Raw genomic sequence first — 19,039 nt, forward strand, 5'->3', positions numbered from 1 at the left:
CTGGTTCTATAGCTCTGTAGCCTGACAAAAGCAGTGAATGTAAGCCATTTACATTCTCCGATCCAGTTTTCAATAGATACCGAACACCCTGTCCATGACTCAGGATGCTGAACAATATCCTATTACTACCACTACTACTCTGTCCTTCACTCAGTTTTAAGATCATAAACTAAACTATTAAATATGACGTTCAAGTACCAATTTAGTCTCAATGTATAATAACAATGTTATTTGGACAGCATAGATATCAATCACAGCTGTACATATTCTGATCAAATGTCAATTATTTAAATGTATTATCAGCAGGCAAGACAGTCTCACATTTCAAAACAGCTGGTGTGCTACAAAAATGGGCTCATTTATGCAATTTCCCAGTTAAGATTATGGAGGAGGAAGATAAGCTTGTTACTCTTTAGAGAGCCCCCAATGGTCTAGGCCCCAAGCGTTTGTCTGACACGCTGATTCAACAACTTCTGTTGCAACTGAATAAAAAATAAAATAAAAAAAATTCAAATTTCACTTTGTTATTTAAAAAATATAACAGAATTTTCCTTTGTGTATTTAACAATTCTTCACCAAGTTAATGACATTTGCCAGGGGTATAAAAAGAAAGCTTTTCTATAAAGAAATGTTTCAGACTTTGTAAAAAAATACCACTTGTCCAACAAGCTTCATGTATTGGTCACTATACTAAACATCAGAACACAAATGTAAATATAGTGCCTACTTACTGATGTCATCTTCGTGATAAATGACAGAGTGGAAGGGCACACTCCTGTCCTGTAGGTATCTTTCTGAAGGTTCAACATAGTATGTTCCTTGTTGGGTTTTAATGAAGCCCTCAAATCGCCCATCAACCAAAGAGCCATGTGTCAGTGTGCCCTTTTCTCCTGAAACATAAGAGGAGGAGGGTCAGCAGATGAAGACAAGTCATTTTTTTGTGTAGCCTAAAGTCGCAAGTAAATTGAAAAAAAGACTAACATGCCAAAGTGGACAAACAAACAACCACTCGAACCAAAACTGTTAAAAACAAACAAACAAACAAACAAAAAACACATGAAAACCTGAAAACACAAGCGAGAAGAGGAGAGAGAGAGATGGCGATCAATATGAGGAATAAAAATGATGATGATGATAGATGAAGAAGGCTTGGCTTATATAGGTTTCTGTTTTACGGTTTTGTCTGTTGTACTGCTTCTAGAGTATGAGGTTTGCTTTTTTGTCAGGGATTTTTTCTTTGCTTGTTTTTTTTTTTCACTTTTGGATTCCGACTTTAAGTCTTTGATCGCCGTTTTTGTTTTATGGGTTTTTCATGTTATGAATTTCAGTTTTGTGATCCGTTTGATTAAAGTTTTGATTTTTATGAATGTTAGTTTTACTTCACTGCCTGTTCCTCCCTCTGACTCATTTCTGTATTAGTTTATTAGTTCCACTGTTCCCTAGTCTGACGTCTTCTTAAGCGTCACAGTTCACATCAATATTTTCTCATTTAGTCATTTCCTGTTTTGCTTTGAAATGAGGATTTTGCATCTTATTCCTTTATTTCTCCTTCTGTTCAGATCAAGATCACCTCCTCCAAAGGATCTGGCTACAGTGGGTTTTGGACTGCTCCCCAGTGCAGCTGCCATGCACAAACGAACTGCACAACAGTGCCAAAAAAAAAAAAAGGTTTGATTTAAGGTAACTACAGAGCACCGGTGTGAAAACAACTTTATTCACGCTGTGCTTTTCCTGCTTTGTTACATGTGTGGATTAGTTATGCATCATGAATAACTTTAAAATGTTACTCAGTGGTTTAAAGAAGCTGACTTCTTATCAGCTCAGAAAATATTCAAGGAGTATACACCTCTCCTCCCCATCTGTTTGTTTGATGCAGACCAATCACTAAAAAACAAACACCCTTGTTTTTCCTCCTGTTCATTTGAACTCTACTGGAAACAGGCAGCAGGAAGATGTCCAGGAAGGGAGGGAAATAAGAGCAGCAGAAAGAACTGGGAAAAAAAAGAAGCTAAAAATAAGTCTTGTGAGATTTGGCTTGTGATTTGTTGTTTACTCTGCACATTTAACAACGTTTCATCAATTGAGAAGTCACCCAAAAGGTAATACAAATAGGCTTTGAATTGAAAAATAACAATGCTACAAATCAGATACACTACCTTTAAAAGAAAGACACACACACACACACACACACACACACACACACACACACGCGACTCAAGACTTACCATACAGTTCTCCACTATAAATATGTGATGTATCAATCGGGTTCTCCTCCCCTGACACCTCAATGACAAGATCTGGAGAAAACAGCTTTGAATCCCTCTTCATCCGCAAGTTAAAATGTCTGAAAAGAAGAATAGGAAACAATGTCCAATTACATTAAATGTCTAACACCACATTCAAACTTTGTACATTCCTCTGACTGTTGTCCACATTTACATGTGGACAACAGTCCTGCAGACAGACACTCATAATTCACAGTGTTGACAGTGTTTTTGTCATCCTCTTACTGAAAATTTTTAGAATAAAGGACCACAAACACTGGAAATCTACGACAGGAAGCTGAGAAAGCAGCCTTATTTACTTCACTAATGTTTACAGAGGTTCACCGTTCTAGTGTTGTTACCAAGTAGGCAGCTCAGTGAGTCAGACGAATTATGTCACAAGGAAAACCACATGAACCTTGCAAGTGCACAGACACTGTTTTATGTAACACTTTCAGTGGAAATGATGAGAATGATGTAAAAGGCAAAAAGGCAAACGTCACATGGCGCTCACATGAGGCACTTCTGAGAAGTTAGTGGTTCTAAGGCTTGAGCAGTTCAGATGCAAACTCCTTATCAGAAATCTCCTGACAAATTATAAATTCCTCCACATGACTCAGTATTAACCTTAAATGGCTCAAGACCTTTTTGGCTTTGGTGTGTTTACACAATCATCAGTAAGGCCAAAAAGCTGTTCACAGCAGGAAATCTTTAAGCTAAAGTAGGCTGTTTAACAGATTTTGAAAGTACTCCACACCTTTTTCTCTTTTTTTTTTAACTCATTTTAAATACCACAGTTGCCCTTATAGGCAGGCATGGTAATGAGATTAATCATAGTCGGGCAGGATGTGTGCATGTTCTTCAATCCCTCAGCTGCACATTAGTCTCCAAACCAAAGCTAAGATAATCTCAGGTCATAGAGGACATAATACTACTGAGAACAAAGTGTATGCTGTGAAGTTTTCTTGATGTTCCAGTATACAGGTTTGTTTCAGACTAAGGATCTTACAGTAACATTTCTACACAACAATCATGGAAACATTCATAGAGCAAAACAAAATGAAAACACAAAATGCAAATAAATGCTCTGAGCAGTACAACGTGTCAGGGAGTGTCTGGCAGAGTTAGAAAGCAAGGCATTATTCATGGCTCAGACAGTTCAGGATTTCCCTCCCCAGGATGACTTTTTGACCTGCATTCAGTTTTTCCCAGTCCAGTTTTCATTTCACACCCCTTTTTTATTACTGTTTATTTTCCATGTATTGGTTCATTGTACCAAATGATATGCTGAATGAAACAGCCTTGCTTTTGGTTAGTATTCAGTTTGGTAAAAACTTTGTTATGTCATTAGGAATGCTTTTTATAGATACAAACATGTATAATAACCTAGACGGATCAAGTAGATTTGCAGTCAAACACAAGCTGGCCTCGTCTACAGATTTTCTGCCCAAAGAGCATTTCAGCTGAAGCCAAGAGAAAGAAAAAGGATCAAATATTTGACACAGAAGAGGAGACGATGAAATAAGAGAACTGCTAAACCTGTACGACAATGGCTGCAACATGACCTGCTGTTTGAAGTCGGCAGTGTTACACAGAGATAGCAACAGATACAGTATAGTTTCCTTGGCTTATTACTCATACTGGCACTAAAACAATAAATCTGCCTTCATAAATATAATTCCGGTCACAGCCAAAGTAAATTATTCACTTAGAAATATAACCTGCACTGTCATGTATTTAGAGTTAGTCGTCAGGGATTGAGACACTGTCTGTGGTTGGGTTCAAAAAGAGAATGACTAGTTGGTAAGAAGCCTTACAAAGTCTAAAACCTAACTGCCTTCTTTGCAACATTTGCCTCCTCATCTTAGAAGTTAACACCTCTGCGACAACTTCCCCACAGCAGCCAGGTGTACCACTGAAGTCACAAACCACTGGTTATTCTGTTATAAAAAACTGTTCTACACTTAGGATGTGGCTGCTCTTGTTTCTGAAGCAGTTGAACAATACAGTTTTGGCAGTGTTTCCTGTGTATCGAGAAGCTTGGCAAAGAGGAATCGTGGGTTACATCTTTTGTATTGCAATAATAGCAAAAAAGGTGTATAGAAATACACTAAAAAGCATCTAAAAGGCTTTCCTATTCAGAATTTCCATCCCAAAGTTCATGAAGCAACAGACTGCAGGGGCTCAATCATGTCTGCCACAAGTCGTTGACACCCATGTGAGTCAAGGTTCAGAGCGCAGCAACTCAGTAAAGGAGCTTAGTGTGTTCAGAGAACAGAGAAGCAGGAAATCCGAAGAAAGGGGAGAAAACAAAGCAGTAAATGAAGAAGTAAGACTTGAACAGTTGGCTTGGGCTTTGCAGAACAATGCAGCTTAACTGCACCTGTATATGTGATTTAGCTATCTTAGCAGGTTTAGTGGGAAGCATGTCTCTCCTGCAATGTGTGGAAAAACAAACACATTTAGTGTGTTTCTAATCACTAAACTATAAAGTGCCCTAGACAAAAAAGAGAAAGAAAGAAGAGACCAGAAAAAATACCAACAAATCAACATGGGCCGCAAGACAAGAAGAGAGGAATCCAAGGATAAACCCAGTGGTACTCGTCTCACAGCAGCAGCTCACTGCTAAATTATTCAGACAAATCCCAATTGCTGAACATACTGAATCAAGCATCTGACAGTCATCCACTGCTTAGTAAGCAGGCCAAGCACACAGAGATGGGGTGCCCTCAAGACATTTCTACAGAGAAAATTCCAACTAAAAAGGGGGCAATACCTACTTATCACTACATAGAGCTCTATTTACAATATTAAGTCGCTTGGTCACAATGAATCATCGTAAAATCATAGTATTCCCAAATTACTTAATTGGAAGAAATCAAATCAGGTCAGAAGTTGTTAAATATCAGTGCAGAAAGTGGGAAACAAGGACAACGAGAGGAGAGTAAGAGATGAAATCAAGACATAACTGGGAAGCAGTCCTAAGAGATTCTGGTTAAAGTGGTAAAATGTGGTATGAACCTTAACTTTAACATTCATTAATGGATAAGCCGCATTGTTTGACTGCTTCAATAATAATAATAATAATAATAATAATAATAATAATAATAATAATAATAATGTTTTTTGTCAAATATTTTTATAATTAAGGAAAAAAAACACTTATGCATCTTATTAATTCATTATTAAGCTATAAACTACAAAGAAATGTGAATTATATCACAATCACAAGCATTGCATTAGCACATGCTTGCTATGGCACTTCACTTTGTAAAGAAGCCCTACACAGAGACCCTGTGACTTGCCTTCTTCTGTCACCTGATCTGGCCACAAATACTCATGCGAGTGGGCATACAGAAGAACGCTTTTCTCTCGTTACAACAAACCTCTACAGTGCCAAACAGCCTGGCCTTGAGTTTTCACAGAAGGGAGAGTGTTAGCCTTAATTTGCACACACTAAATGAATTCAGTCAGGACATAAGACACAAGCTTAATGTCAAGTGGCATAGTATTATAGTCTGTGGTACAGCTACTTTTATTAATATTATTGCTCAGCTTTGAAAAACTGAAAGAAAGTGGTCAATTATTAGTTCACTTTTTGTTTTTTTGTTTTTACCACATCTCTGTAGCTCCTCATCTCTGCTACAGGTTAATTCAATTCAGTTTTATTTATATAGCACCAACTCACAACAACAGTTGCCTCCATACACTGCATATTAGAAGATAAAGACCCTACAATAATACAGAGAAAACCCCAACAATCAGATGACCCCTAGGAGCAAGCACTTGGCGACAGTGGGAAGGAAAAACTCCTTTAACAGTAAGAAACCTCAGCAGAACCAAGCTCAGGGAGGAGCAGCCATCTGCTCTAACTGATTAGGGATGAGGAGAAGAAAAGAAAAGAAGTTCTAGTATGCAATGCGATGTGAACATCAAGCCTCAAGACCTCTTAGTTAAATCTAGATATTTCTAACTGGCATGATAACTAGCAACTGTCAGACATGTCTAGTAAATTATCTTGTACAAGTAATACCTGACACACAGTTTTAATATGTACAAAGGTTTCTACACTCCATGTGATACTGCAGAAAACTGGACACTTTATAACTAAGTGTCCACTTATTTCAAAGAAAAATCTAAGAAACTTTTTAGAACTCAAATGTAACAGGTAGGCAGCATTATCTGTGCAGTTCTTGCTCCTTAATGCTTCCATAATATAAATCATACTGATGTACAGCAGGTATACTGCAGCCGTTTTTGGAAACTGCAGTATGCTCAGAGAGTTAGTGGTTATCTCACCAAAACAGGCAGTAGAGCTACATGACTTTTCAAACTAAGTTTCGCTTTTGCACAATGTGCAAAATGTCTAGTCTACAAAAATGAAATAAGCCTGCAAGTGTGAGCTTCTTCATTTAAAACACTCAAATTTTACTCATATGCTTCAATATAACCTCAAACAGACAACTGTGCCATGTAAAGTAAAAAACTCAGTTCAAACTAAAAGTGGAAGCATGACAAGCCTCCTTCGCACAGTGGAATACGAACAGTGTGTCTCCTTAAATTCGGAGCCTCAGACCAATCTCAGTTCCAGGGCCATAGATAAAAAGCTGCCTCACTTTACAGTGGCAACCTATATAACAAGACAGGGAAGTAATTGAAGGAAAGCTCATACGGTTAAAGAAGTGATATCCACTTACGCAGTCAAAAATCCTGGATTTAGGATGCTGAATACAGTCGATCCCAAGCATGAACCACCCAGCCTTATGTATTTGTGGAGTAAGCAGTGGACCATTTACTGCTCCTGCTGCTGCAGATTCTAAGGCTTTTACTTACAAGTGAGCTTTTATGATTCACAAATGATGCAGATGATTGAGCAGAATCTTTCCTATAAGCTGAATTTTTTGAGAGGAGATCATATTTTCTGGCCAACCCAATAAGGCAATGCTAACAAGTTCTGCAAGATTCAGCAACAACTGGAAAAAGCGCAAAAGCTGGGTAAAAAGCCACTGGTATCAATATACCAAAAAACTGAAAGAAAGGACAAAAGAAAAAAAAAAAGAATTAAAATAATAATAATAATAATAATAATAATAATAAGGAATGAAACAGTATCACTGCACAAAACGTCAGTAAAAACATTAGCGAATATACTGGAATCAGAGTTTATAACCGCAACTAATTTAAATATTTTTTAAAAAGGAAAGAAGAGACAGGAGGAACACGCTTCAGCTGATTCATGAATGTTTGAGTTGCATAGTTTGCATCTTCCCTACTGGCAACATGTGTTTCAAACCCACAAACACAACAACCAGCTGATCTGCACAGACTTAGACAGAACATAAATGAGTAATCCATAACCTGTGACAATAAAACAAGATTATAAACTGTATTGTCATAATATTTTAGCAAGTACTCATAAATAACTACACATAATAAACAGATGCTTGTTTCATGTGCCTGAAAAAAATATTGGCCAATATATTGGAATTTAAAATCACCAAATATTGGTATTGATCTTAAAAATCATTCAGGGTCTAGTTTCATAAATGTATTCACATAGACGGGGCTAGAATAAATAAACAAACCAATCAATGTTGCTCGTCTTTGGTTTTGTTGAGCATTTACACAGTTTTGTCTTACAGTGCCTCTTTATTCAGTAAATATACCTGTCTCACAAAGACATGGACTGCATGGACACATTTAAAATGATTGGATGTCATGCTAAATTAGAAATTCATTCGTGTAGATTAGGAATAATACAAGCTCCAAATTATTATCATTGTGAACATTTTGACCAAAAGAAGGGAACCTGTGGCTAACAAGGTAGACCAGATCCCTGGTTCTTCCAGTCTACTACTGCATCCCAGATTTCAAGTTAGTATGCTTCAGAAAAAGCAAGAAAAAACAAGTTTTGTTTCAGTTCTTAGCAAGGCTCAGCCAGTCAGGTATCACTAGCAATACAGCATTTTGTTTAAATTTTCTTTGCACTTAAAACACATTCGTGGCTAGAGCCTGCTCACTCCTCTGTGTATGCCTTATTTAGTGAGTCGCAAATACACAACAGTGGCAGTACAGATTAAAAATAAACGGTTTCCCTATCATTTTATGTTCAGTGTCCCCATTTGGATTGCTAACAACGGGCTTTCTGGGTGGAAAATCCAAGTTGAGGGGGCATTTGTCAAAAAACATTCCAACTGGGAACTCACCATACAAGTCAAAGTGTCCTTGGGCAAGATATTGAAACCCAAGTTGCCCCAATGTATCCACTGGAGTGTGAGTATGTGAATTTTAGACAAAGCGCTTAAAAATGCAAATGTTAAAGCCCTGCGTGAATGTGTAAATGAGGCTGTCACAGAAAGTACTCTGATTAGAAAAACACTAAAGTAGTATGAGTCCGATTGCCATTTTAAAAACAAATGTTTAAATTCTTAATAACCTTTTGAAAACACACCTAAAAGTACCTTCTGCAAAATGAATTAACAGCATTGACTGCTTTAACTGCGTTTCACAAGTTCATGTGAAAATGTGTAATTCTTACACATTTTTGTTGCAGTGTTGTTCCTTTACAGGAGATGGCAAAAATTCAGCTGATACAAATCTGGGAACATTTGTGTTGTTGCCCGTTTCCAAAACAAGGGTGGCACCACTGCACTCAGATGACATGGGTTTGATGAAGGGTCATCCTTGGATAATGTATATAAATGAAAACTGAATCTCTCAGGTTAAAATGAAACATGAAAAAACCTGAGTTTGAACTTTGAGCAATGAGTCTTATCTTAAGGACTATAACTAGTATCTTAGCCAAATAATAAAGAGATATTTTCCATTGACCTTTCTACAACTCCCTCTCTCAGCTCAGCTCTGTATATACAGCCACAACCAACACAAACTGAAACCATGGTGAGCAAATTAATTTCCACAGTAATTTATTAGCTGTACATACTTAATAAGAAAACAAGCCATGTCTTATCTTGACGGGCAATCACCAAGCATCACTGATCTCAAATATCACCGCCCATCTCCAAGATGATAATAAGAGTTAGAAAGGAAAATCAAATTATACTAATTATACTACAAATTATACAAAGCTATTCTTCTTAGCTCTTTTGCAATTCCTTGGTATGTACTGTATGTCTGCCAGTATGATAACACTGAAAAAACATTTCATATTGGCTGCAGCTCTAGTTTTAACAGGGAACCAGCATAACCAAGTCACAAAATACACAATATGTCATATATAAAGGCATTAGGCAACAGAGCTTGCACTTATCAATTTGACAGGCAAATATACGGCTTGCTGATCATCCATGCAAAAAGGTGCAGTATAATCTTGCAGTGGCAACAAAGTGCACACAGACCAAGACTAGAAAAACCAAAACCTGATAAATATCACCACAACACACAAAGCAGTAAGAATTTATGAAAAGGTGTTTCACATTACTAAAAAAAAAACCAAAAAAAAAAAAAAAACCCACTGAGTAATAAAAATAAATACTTCTTGTTTGATCCTAGGGCTGGAATATAAATTACTGATCACAAGAATAATAGACTTGGACATGAACTGAGTCAGCACAGAAAGAAAGAGTGACTACATGAGGAAGGCTGTGTGTGTTTCTACTTAAACTGACCTTCCGTGTGCATGGAAGTCCAGCTGCACGGTGCTGTCTTGAGGAGAGAGCGCCCTTTTAGCTCTCTGGTGACGGCTGTGCAAGGCTTCTGTGTCATATGATAAACCCTCATAGTGGCGAATATACTTGTTCAAAGGGTTCCCAAACTGACCTGAAAGAGAGTTCAACAGCTTTTTAGTACTGGTCAACAACAGTATCAAAACGAATAGGTTTTTATATTGTTTTATTAATCAAATGATAATTAAAATTTCATTCACGTATCGCTGACATTTTTCCACTGTAGATTAGCATGTAATTCTGAGATAATTCGTTTTTATCATTTCTATCCATGATTTTCCTGACGTGCCAATCTTTCAATGGAAATGGCCTATGGAGCAATCGATCTCTACAATACTGGCTAGCTTTAGTACAAGCCCGCACTCGCTAAACATGCTTAACAGGCTTATTCAGCCAATTGCTATAACATCCCCTGAGGTAAAACCCTACCGGCATCCATACCGACCCTTTTCTTTGTTCTTTTCACAAAAACAAAGCTAGTGTTCAGTTTAAAATACAAGTGAGGAGCACATGATACGATCAGGTGACGAGGGTCTGTTTCAGTAGTACTGTATAGCATTGTGTGAGCTTGTTGCAGGCTGCTTAAATGCTAATCTACATTCAAAGGGGTGTGTGTGTGTGTGTCCATCTATCTGTCTGTCTGTCGGTGTCTGTGCAACTCTGGTGGCCTTAAAAAAAAAAATCCTCAGCTATGACTCAATTTAAGGATTTGTTAGTAAGATCAAGTTCTAATCTTTTTGTACTGTAGGATTTTCTGCACATGACTAAGAGATACCTAGACTCAAAAATGCAAAAATAGATGATGTAGATGCTCCACATTATCTGCATTTTTACATTGCACTGTTCTGTTGACAACTACATAATTTCCATGTCAGTGGGAGGCATAACTCCCCATACAGGGAGAGGCTGCTCCAGGCTAGCATGAACTTGTCTATGAATGCACTTAGAAAATATTTCAACAACCATCTTCTTTAGTCTCATTAAACAAGGAAAATAATGTTTGCAAACTACACAGACAACACAGATCAACCTTTGCAGGAGGTCTCACCAACTTCATTCGTATATTATGTATATAATGAAGTATGCAGTGTGTGTGTGTGTGTAAGATATCATGTCACATTTGACCTCTTTATGTACACGGTTTCAAAAAGAATGCTGACAGGTATCTCCGGATGCCTTCACGGTAGAAAAACATGTTTCTAAAACAACTGAGCTTGTATGATAAATCAGTCATGCTCTCCATCTAAAGACTCTGGAATGAAATCTTTTAGCTTATGTTAAGGGTTACAGAGTTAAGCCAGTTGTAAGAGCAGGTTAACATTTTATGCAGCTTTCAAATACCTGAGAAAACTATCACTAACAAAAAATGTACCATCTTACTGCAACCCACACACACACACACAGGTTATTGTTGCAAAACAAATACAAGAACCACGCCAAGAGCGCAAACGTCCGCCAAGGCAGCTCACTCTCTGGGCAGTACTTACTTTTAAGGGAGTAGTTTTGTATTTTCTATATATTCATTGTGTTTTCTTTGTTTGTTTTGTTTTGAATATACTTTATGTTTGTAGTGCAGTGAAAATATGGATATGGCACACTTTATTTTAATTAAGACCTTGAAGACCTTGGTGGATGTAAGCCAAATTTTAAATGATTGATAGCAGTACCCCACTCCACCTCCCACAAAAGTCGATCAAAATTCACCCAAAACTTTTCAAGCTAATCGTGTTTACAGGCAGAATGACATGCAAGCAAACATTACCAAAACCTCCTGGGCAGCGATAAAAGGTGGAATTGTAAACATAAACAATATAACAAAATGTAATGTTGTTTTACTTACTAAAATCTCTATATAACTCTTGATTCCCATACACAGACATCTTACTAAGCAGGTTTTTTTCATGTTGTGTGTAAACATCACATCCTGAATGTTACAAGCCTGAAAAGAATCTAAAATGCAGGCAGCTACACAATGTTGAAAAGGTTAAAAAGACACTTCCTTCTCTCAGTGACAACAAAGAATTCAAATCAACTATATTTAATGAACTACTCTTTATTACTAAAAATGTGTTGATCAGGATGTTTCAGGAAGTTAAACCAGATCAAATAGGTTTAAACATCAAACCAGTACTATCTGAGTTAATTTGTTCCACGTCATTGCATACCTCACAACTCATACTACACACACACACACACACACACACACACACACACACACACAATCCAAAAAAGGTAAAAAGCGAGGATTGCTCTACTCGCATGTCAACATCTATCCAGTTTTATTTATATAGCACCAAATCAGAACAACAGTTGCCTCAAGGTGGTTAACATGTTAACGTAAAGACCCTACAATAAGAGACAAAAACCCAACAGTCAGACAATGCCCTATGAGCAAGTCCTTGGTGATGCTGGGAATGAAAAACTCATGGCTCAAAGGCTCATGGAGGGGCAGCCATCGCCCCAACTGGTTAGGGGTAAGCGGAGGAAGACAGGAAAAATGACATGATGTTGTGTATGTGATTTATAACATAATGTACACAACCTTTATGTGTATCTATAATTTATAAAATAGCATGCACAAAAATTGGAATTCAATTGAGATTTTTAATGCATTTTGATTTCCAGTGGTTGCAAAATACATTACTTTCAAAATGAAGCTCTTAGTTGCTTGCATTAACATCTCTATTAATACCCTACATTAATCACATCAGTTGGTTCCTTTGGATTGCTTTCTTTTACTTTTATTCTTCTTCTGTTTTTTAAAACATTTTCCATTTTTATTGTAACAATAAAAAAATACAATAAATCATTATGTGACAATACTATCCAACACTATTAGGAACTACATAGTTCACTTCAGACTGATAGCAACAAAAAATTCATTTAAACTGCCAGTGAGTTTTACTGAAAAGGCATCATCACTACAGAGCAATCTGTTTTCACTCTCAAGTCCTGCAGGAAAGTGCAAGACAGAGAGAGAGAGATAAAAAACCTGCTGACAGGAAGCAAAGACATGGTCACAGCATGGATCAGAACTGAGCTGAGCCTCGCATTGCCATGCACGCTGGGTCCTGGCAGCCCGGCTAAGACAATATCTCAGGCACCCGACTAAAATGTCTCTCCTTAACATTTTATATCATACAGTACTGAAAAAAAATTAAGTGGGTTGGCAAAAACCTGTAGGCATCAAGTCCACAACAAAAATTCACTCTACATTACTCAAAAAATGTCTGCAGGAAGCTGTGACTGTGAGAAGGCCAAGTAACAGCAGCTGTGCGAAAGTGAAATAACCTACATTACATGAAACACAGACTTCCTCGAAAATGTCTGGGCATGTAAACAGAGTAAGATTGGTTGTTGCATGTCACGCCATCATTACTAACAAGCTATCAAATTGCAAACTCAATTGCAATGGCCCCTCTTACATCAAACATATCTTTCAGAGGTACATGTGGAATGACATAAAGCCATTTGTTTGAAGCTTTGTGGAAAAACATTTTTTAAAAAACAACTGAGCTTGTATAATAAATCAGTCATGTTGTACATCTGAAAACTCTGGAATGCAATCTTTTAGCTTATGTTAAACTGATAAAATAAATTAATTAATAAAATTTAAAAAACACAAAGCGGGAAGTTTTGATCAGGACATTTCTGGCCCCACCTTCCCAATCCCTTTCAAGAATATAAATAGTGTTTCCTCATGTTGGTGTTCACATCAGTGGACACACCGCCTACAACTGCAAAGCTCTCCAGCGAGTAGTGCGGTGCTCTGAACGGATAATTGGAGGTGAGCTTCCCTCCCTCCAAGACATCTACAGGAAGCGCTGCCTGAGGAAAGCGGGGAGGATCATCAAGGACTCCAGTCACCCCAGCCATAAACTGTTCAGACTGCTTCCATCAGGAAGGAGGTTCTGCAGCATCCGGTCCCGTACCAGCAGACTGAGAGACAGCTTCTTCCACCAGGCCATCAGACTGCTGAACACGTCATAGACACCTCAGCTTCACCACTGGAACTTCAACATTATGCACTGTATATAAATGCCACTCGTTTTGCACATATTCAACTCTGTATATTTTATATATTTTATTATTATTTATTTATTTATTTATTTTTACTATTTAATTTGTAAAAATGTGTATACACACACACACACACACACACGTAGGAAAATATTTAGTATACACATCCAGAAATGCATACACTATTATATATTGTACATATATTTATTAGTTTCAGGTTGGCCATTCTTGTATTTTGCTCGTTTGTGTTGTTGTGTTTGCACATCTCTGTTGCTTGTGGGGCTCGCACACAAGAATTTCACTCGCATGTGCTGTGCCAGTGTGCCTGCACATGTGATGTGACAATAAAATTGATTTGATTTGATTTGATTTGAAAGCTCAAAATACATTTCTGATCAGACACAAAAAAAAGAAAAAGAAAAAAAAGGTAAAGTTGTGAGATAGAAGCAGGGGGGAAAAAACGTAGTCACTCGAGTCACAATTTCACTTGTGCTACTGCAAAAAACAAAAACAAACAAAAAAACGCCAGTACAGATGTTTTATGAAAATACGTTGATGCACTTTGTACTTAATCTTGACATGTCAAATGAAGGTTTTAAAGACATAAAGAAGATTAATGTGTAATCACAATGAAACAAATCTGAAATAAGCCAAGAAACTGAATTATTTATAATGACAGATTAAGCAATTTTTCAAACACAGCAGCAATATTTTGCCACAGGATATTAGAACTTTTTAATGAAGGTTTGACAGATGTTAAAAAGTGAAAATTGAATAATAATGTACCAGCTATCTTGCCAGATTATACAATTATATGAAAGTAGCACAGCAGCTCATTACCAACACAAGGCAGAAATCAATTTCTATTTGGTTTTCCTGTCCTGATTCTTCATGACAGCCCCCAGCTCTCAATAAATCTGTCACTGCCCTCACAGATAATAAAACTTCACAGGTGTAGTATCTGCAGTTAATCACATGCACACATTTTACACTGTGAGCTTAAGCTCGTCTGTCTTGATGTTTTGTGAAGCAGGTGGTGTAACTGTACTAAATCTGGAAATAACCCCTTAGCGATGATTTTATTTTCATTTACACACAAATTATATCTATTTTAATATCACCAGTTACACAAAATCACAGTTTTGCTCTGTTTGTCTTACAAATGTTGATGCCTAAAGTACAATTAAAGTACCAATCTGACATACTGTAGAAAATATGTTATTAAGAAGGGCCTGGACAAAGTTTTGTAAGGTGGTTAAGTTATATTAAAACTTATAATATATCGACACCCAGGTAGTTACTCATCCACGGTAAGAACGGGATATATATCATCTCTTTCGACCAAATGCTTGAGTCAGCAGTAGAAAAAAGTACCGTATTTTGCTTCAGGTGCCTTTCTGACGGATGCTTGTCACGCAGCTTCATACCTAACCTGCTTTTCACAGACTGTCCGACAAAACGAAAGTTTTTTGTTAAACTAGTCTCAAATTATTCTAGCGACACTGAATATTCATGGTAACAAACATATTCGGCAGTAAAACTCTTGTTTATAGACGTTAACAGTGTAAAGATTTCCCACTAAGCAAGTGACTGAAAGACAAGCCCCCCCCCCTCCTCTACTACAGGAGTACTTAACCTGTATCAGCCAAACATAATTAATTAACCAGATAACAGCTAATACAGATTGACTACACACTGTAAACAACAACAACAAAAAACACAAACAAAAAACACACACAAGTTAACCGCAGTCTCCACAACATTAGCCAGCCAGCTAGCTAGCAAGTTAAACTGTCGACAGTACAACTACACGATCCGATTAGCGCTAGCTCTACTGACGAGCTCTAAAGACTTTCTCTGTTAGTCAACGGCAAACTTACCTGCAATATCGTGTAGGCAGCAAAACAGAAGAATTAGTTTGACAAATTCCATAGTGAAATGCCCTGTAGTCCCGCTTAACCAGCGAAGCTACACAGCGATACCCCTGACAGTTGCTTGTTTCGATTTCTGCCACACTTAAAGACAGAGTCGCCCTTCCTAGTTAGCTGTGACTCCCATCGCAAACACCGGCAGCTCTACCTCTCCAACAGCGCTACACACTGTCATAAACAGAGAGAGACAGACAGGCAGGCACTACTCCCTTCCGGTGTATGGGGCCAAAAGATATGGACACACCCGCTGTTCTGCGTTTCTATAGTATTGCGATCGTAGGTTGAAAGATACGTGAAAACAACTGGAAAAAAACACTACTGAGCTTTACACAACGCCACCAAAATGTGTCTGCTCCTGTGCTGAAAACACGCACTGATCTGCTGTTTACTGCTTGCACACATTATTTCCGGGTTTAAAAACTAAAGATTTAACTTTGTGATAGTGAAGTTATACATTTCCTGTTTCTCTGTCTATGTAGACTTCGCTGTAAATGCAAGGTACAGACTGCTCTGAGAGCGAGGATTCGCAACAAACCGGTCTGTAACATTAGCATAAAGAGAACTCGGGAAAGAAAGGATTAGTCATTCGTTTTTAATGATTTTTTTAAAGAATGAAGTTGAAATGTACTAATGAATCTCGAAGTACTATTTCGAGATTAAGTAGATACAAACTAAAAGAAAAAAGTTACAAAAATACAATTTGAAGAAAAAAATGAAATAATATTTTGACAGTAAACATATTTATCTGTTTATTGCTTTGTGCAACCGCATGGTAACCGTGTAAAAGAGACATCTGTAAATTGCATCTGTAATTGGACCAGCAGGTAAGTATAAGGGTATATAAATTACAGAGAAACACTGGCTTTCTATACCTGTACCACCTCAGCCAGAAGGATTATTCTAGCTGCAGTGTATACAATTTATTGTACCCCGCAAAAGTCTGCAGTGTTCTTTGGGTGATGAAACCTATTTATTATGTTCTGATTCACTAATGTTGAAATCCAGGCTCTGGGGAGGCCACTCTATGACTGACAATGTGTCTTTTCTATCCAGGTGTATTTTTATTGCATCGACAGTGTGTTTGGGGTCGTTGTCATGCTGAAAAATTAAGCCATTGCCAATAAAAATGCTTTGGTACTTTTCTGTGTTTATGATTTCATCAGTTTTGCCCAAATTCTCAACAGCAGTGGCTGAAATACAGTCTCAAACCACTGCAGGCATCTCACTGTTGCACCTCTCTCCTGAGCTGCTCTAATTATGACTTGAACCCAAAATGTCTCATTTGGATTCCTCACTCCATCGGGCCTGTTGCAGCTGATTTTCAGCTCAGTTCTTGTGTAATCTAGCATACCTCAGCCTTTTCTCCTTGTTTCCCTTTCGTAAGAATTGCTTCTTGAAAGCCGCCCTTCCGCTGAGATAATTTCTGATGAGGCTTCAGTGAACAGCATCAGTGATCAGCTGAAGAGACAGATGTATTTCCAATGCTGAAAGGACACAAGTGTCTTGCATTAGAGAATGCTGAGGCTTGTAATACTAAAAGAGAGATTATGCATATAGCAGGATCTAAAAACAAGTGAAAACAATACACAACATTGTTTGTGGGCATGTAACAACAACAACAACAAAGAAATCAATGCAAATAAAGAATTAGAACTGAAAAAGAAAATGTGTAAATTACTGAGACAGGAGAGAGATGGACTTCCAAGTTTGTTTGTTCTTTTTGCAGACTAGAAAATTATGGGCAGCCACATCACTCAAAATGACAAAACAACCCCCCCCCCCCCCCCCCCCAAATAATAATAATAATCTGACATGTACTTTGCTGTTAATGTTAACATACAATTCGCAAGGGTTATGTTTACGTATGAAAGTAAGGGGTATGTCACTTGTATTTTTAGGCGATAACATGTGGTCATTTTTGTTGTCTGTCAGTCTGCAACCACAAAATCTAGGTGCTTCACATCCCAGAAGTGACTGTGACTGACATCCTGTGACTGGCCTATAAATAATTCTCAGTTTTGATGCAGACTTCAAAACAGATCAAAACAGGGATAATCTTTTGTGTGAACCTGTCAAACTTATAATAATGGCCACGTAAAACGACCTTTTTCCTTAGCTGCCCACTTCTACATTCCTTTTCATGTAGCTCCACTGTGATATTGAGAGCCAAACCTCTTATCAAATATAACACTTTATTAAGAATTTTTTGTATATTTCACTTTTGCAGCTTTTTCTGGGTTTTGTCATTATAGGACGTTACTAAATACTATCTGTGGCAGAAATTTATGCCTGTAAAATCTGTGCTGAAACCCTAAATTGCGCTTCTTGTGCTAGATTGAGTATTTTCTCCCACCCAGTGTCTATAAAACGTTACTACACGTGGGATCTATAACTGTCAGATGTGGTTTTTGTTGCACAGCCAGAGCTCTATCTCAAGAATTTCCAGTGTGGGAAAATTTAATCTACTCAAAGATTACTCCGTTTTTGTGCTTTTTAAAATTTATTTATGTATGTATGTATGTATGTATGTATGTATGTATGTATGTATGTATGTATGTATGTATTTTTATTTATCTTTTTTGTATTAAAAAATAGACAAGGATTAAAAAAGTAGACACAAAAGTATACACTAAACTGTCAAACAACAAATTAATAAAACACATCCAACAAAAAGTATACTTTGTTGTGAATTTTTAAAACTCACAGACAGTGACAACCTCGCGATATCCAAAGTTGGACCTGGGAGGTCCAGCTACGCGAGATCACGCAATACAAATGCGCGTGCACTGGGACGCAAAGTGGTCACGGCTACGCCAGGCTCTTATCAATTTACGAGTACTCGTAAAAGTAACCACCTGAACATTTTAGCGCTTTGAAAGGCAGCCCGACTATTAAGTTATTCTACATGTGATTCAGCTGATGCAAATACTTTTAAATGTTTTTAATTTTTATTTATTTATTAGATAAACGCAAAGCTCTCACTTTCAGCTCGTCTGGGACGCAACGTTAGTTTCAAACTGAGAAATATTCTACATTTTATATATTTATTTATGTTTAAGTAAATGACAGATAAATGTTAAGGCGTGAAATGTAAGCTTGTCACCATAGTGGTAAAATGGTGTGTAGACACGTAGATTAA

The 19,039-nt window shown here is 37.4% G+C and overlaps 1 protein-coding gene across 1 annotated transcript in view; it reads right to left on the minus strand.

The window, feature by feature from the left end:
• Positions 1-16,222, minus strand: part of adam10a (ADAM metallopeptidase domain 10a) — a 38,495-nt gene extending 22,273 nt beyond the window's left edge. The window contains exons 1-4 of the mRNA XM_085453346.1: positions 15,850-16,222; positions 9,893-10,043; positions 2,226-2,344; positions 732-890 (exon numbers count right to left, since the gene is read on the minus strand). Coding sequence (XP_085309472.1) covers positions 732-890; positions 2,226-2,344; positions 9,893-10,043; positions 15,850-15,901 — 481 coding nt within the window. The 5' untranslated portion in view covers positions 15,902-16,222. The remainder of the gene's footprint in view (positions 1-731; positions 891-2,225; positions 2,345-9,892; positions 10,044-15,849) is intronic.
• Between the last annotated feature and the right edge of the window lie 2,817 nt (positions 16,223-19,039).

This window comes from Copadichromis virginalis, linkage group LG1, assembly GCF_057382275.1.
Source record: "Copadichromis virginalis isolate Kocher_CV1m ecotype Utaka linkage group LG1, C_Virginalis_male_GT1.1, whole genome shotgun sequence".
Lineage (NCBI taxonomy): Eukaryota > Metazoa > Chordata > Actinopteri > Cichliformes > Cichlidae > Copadichromis > Copadichromis virginalis.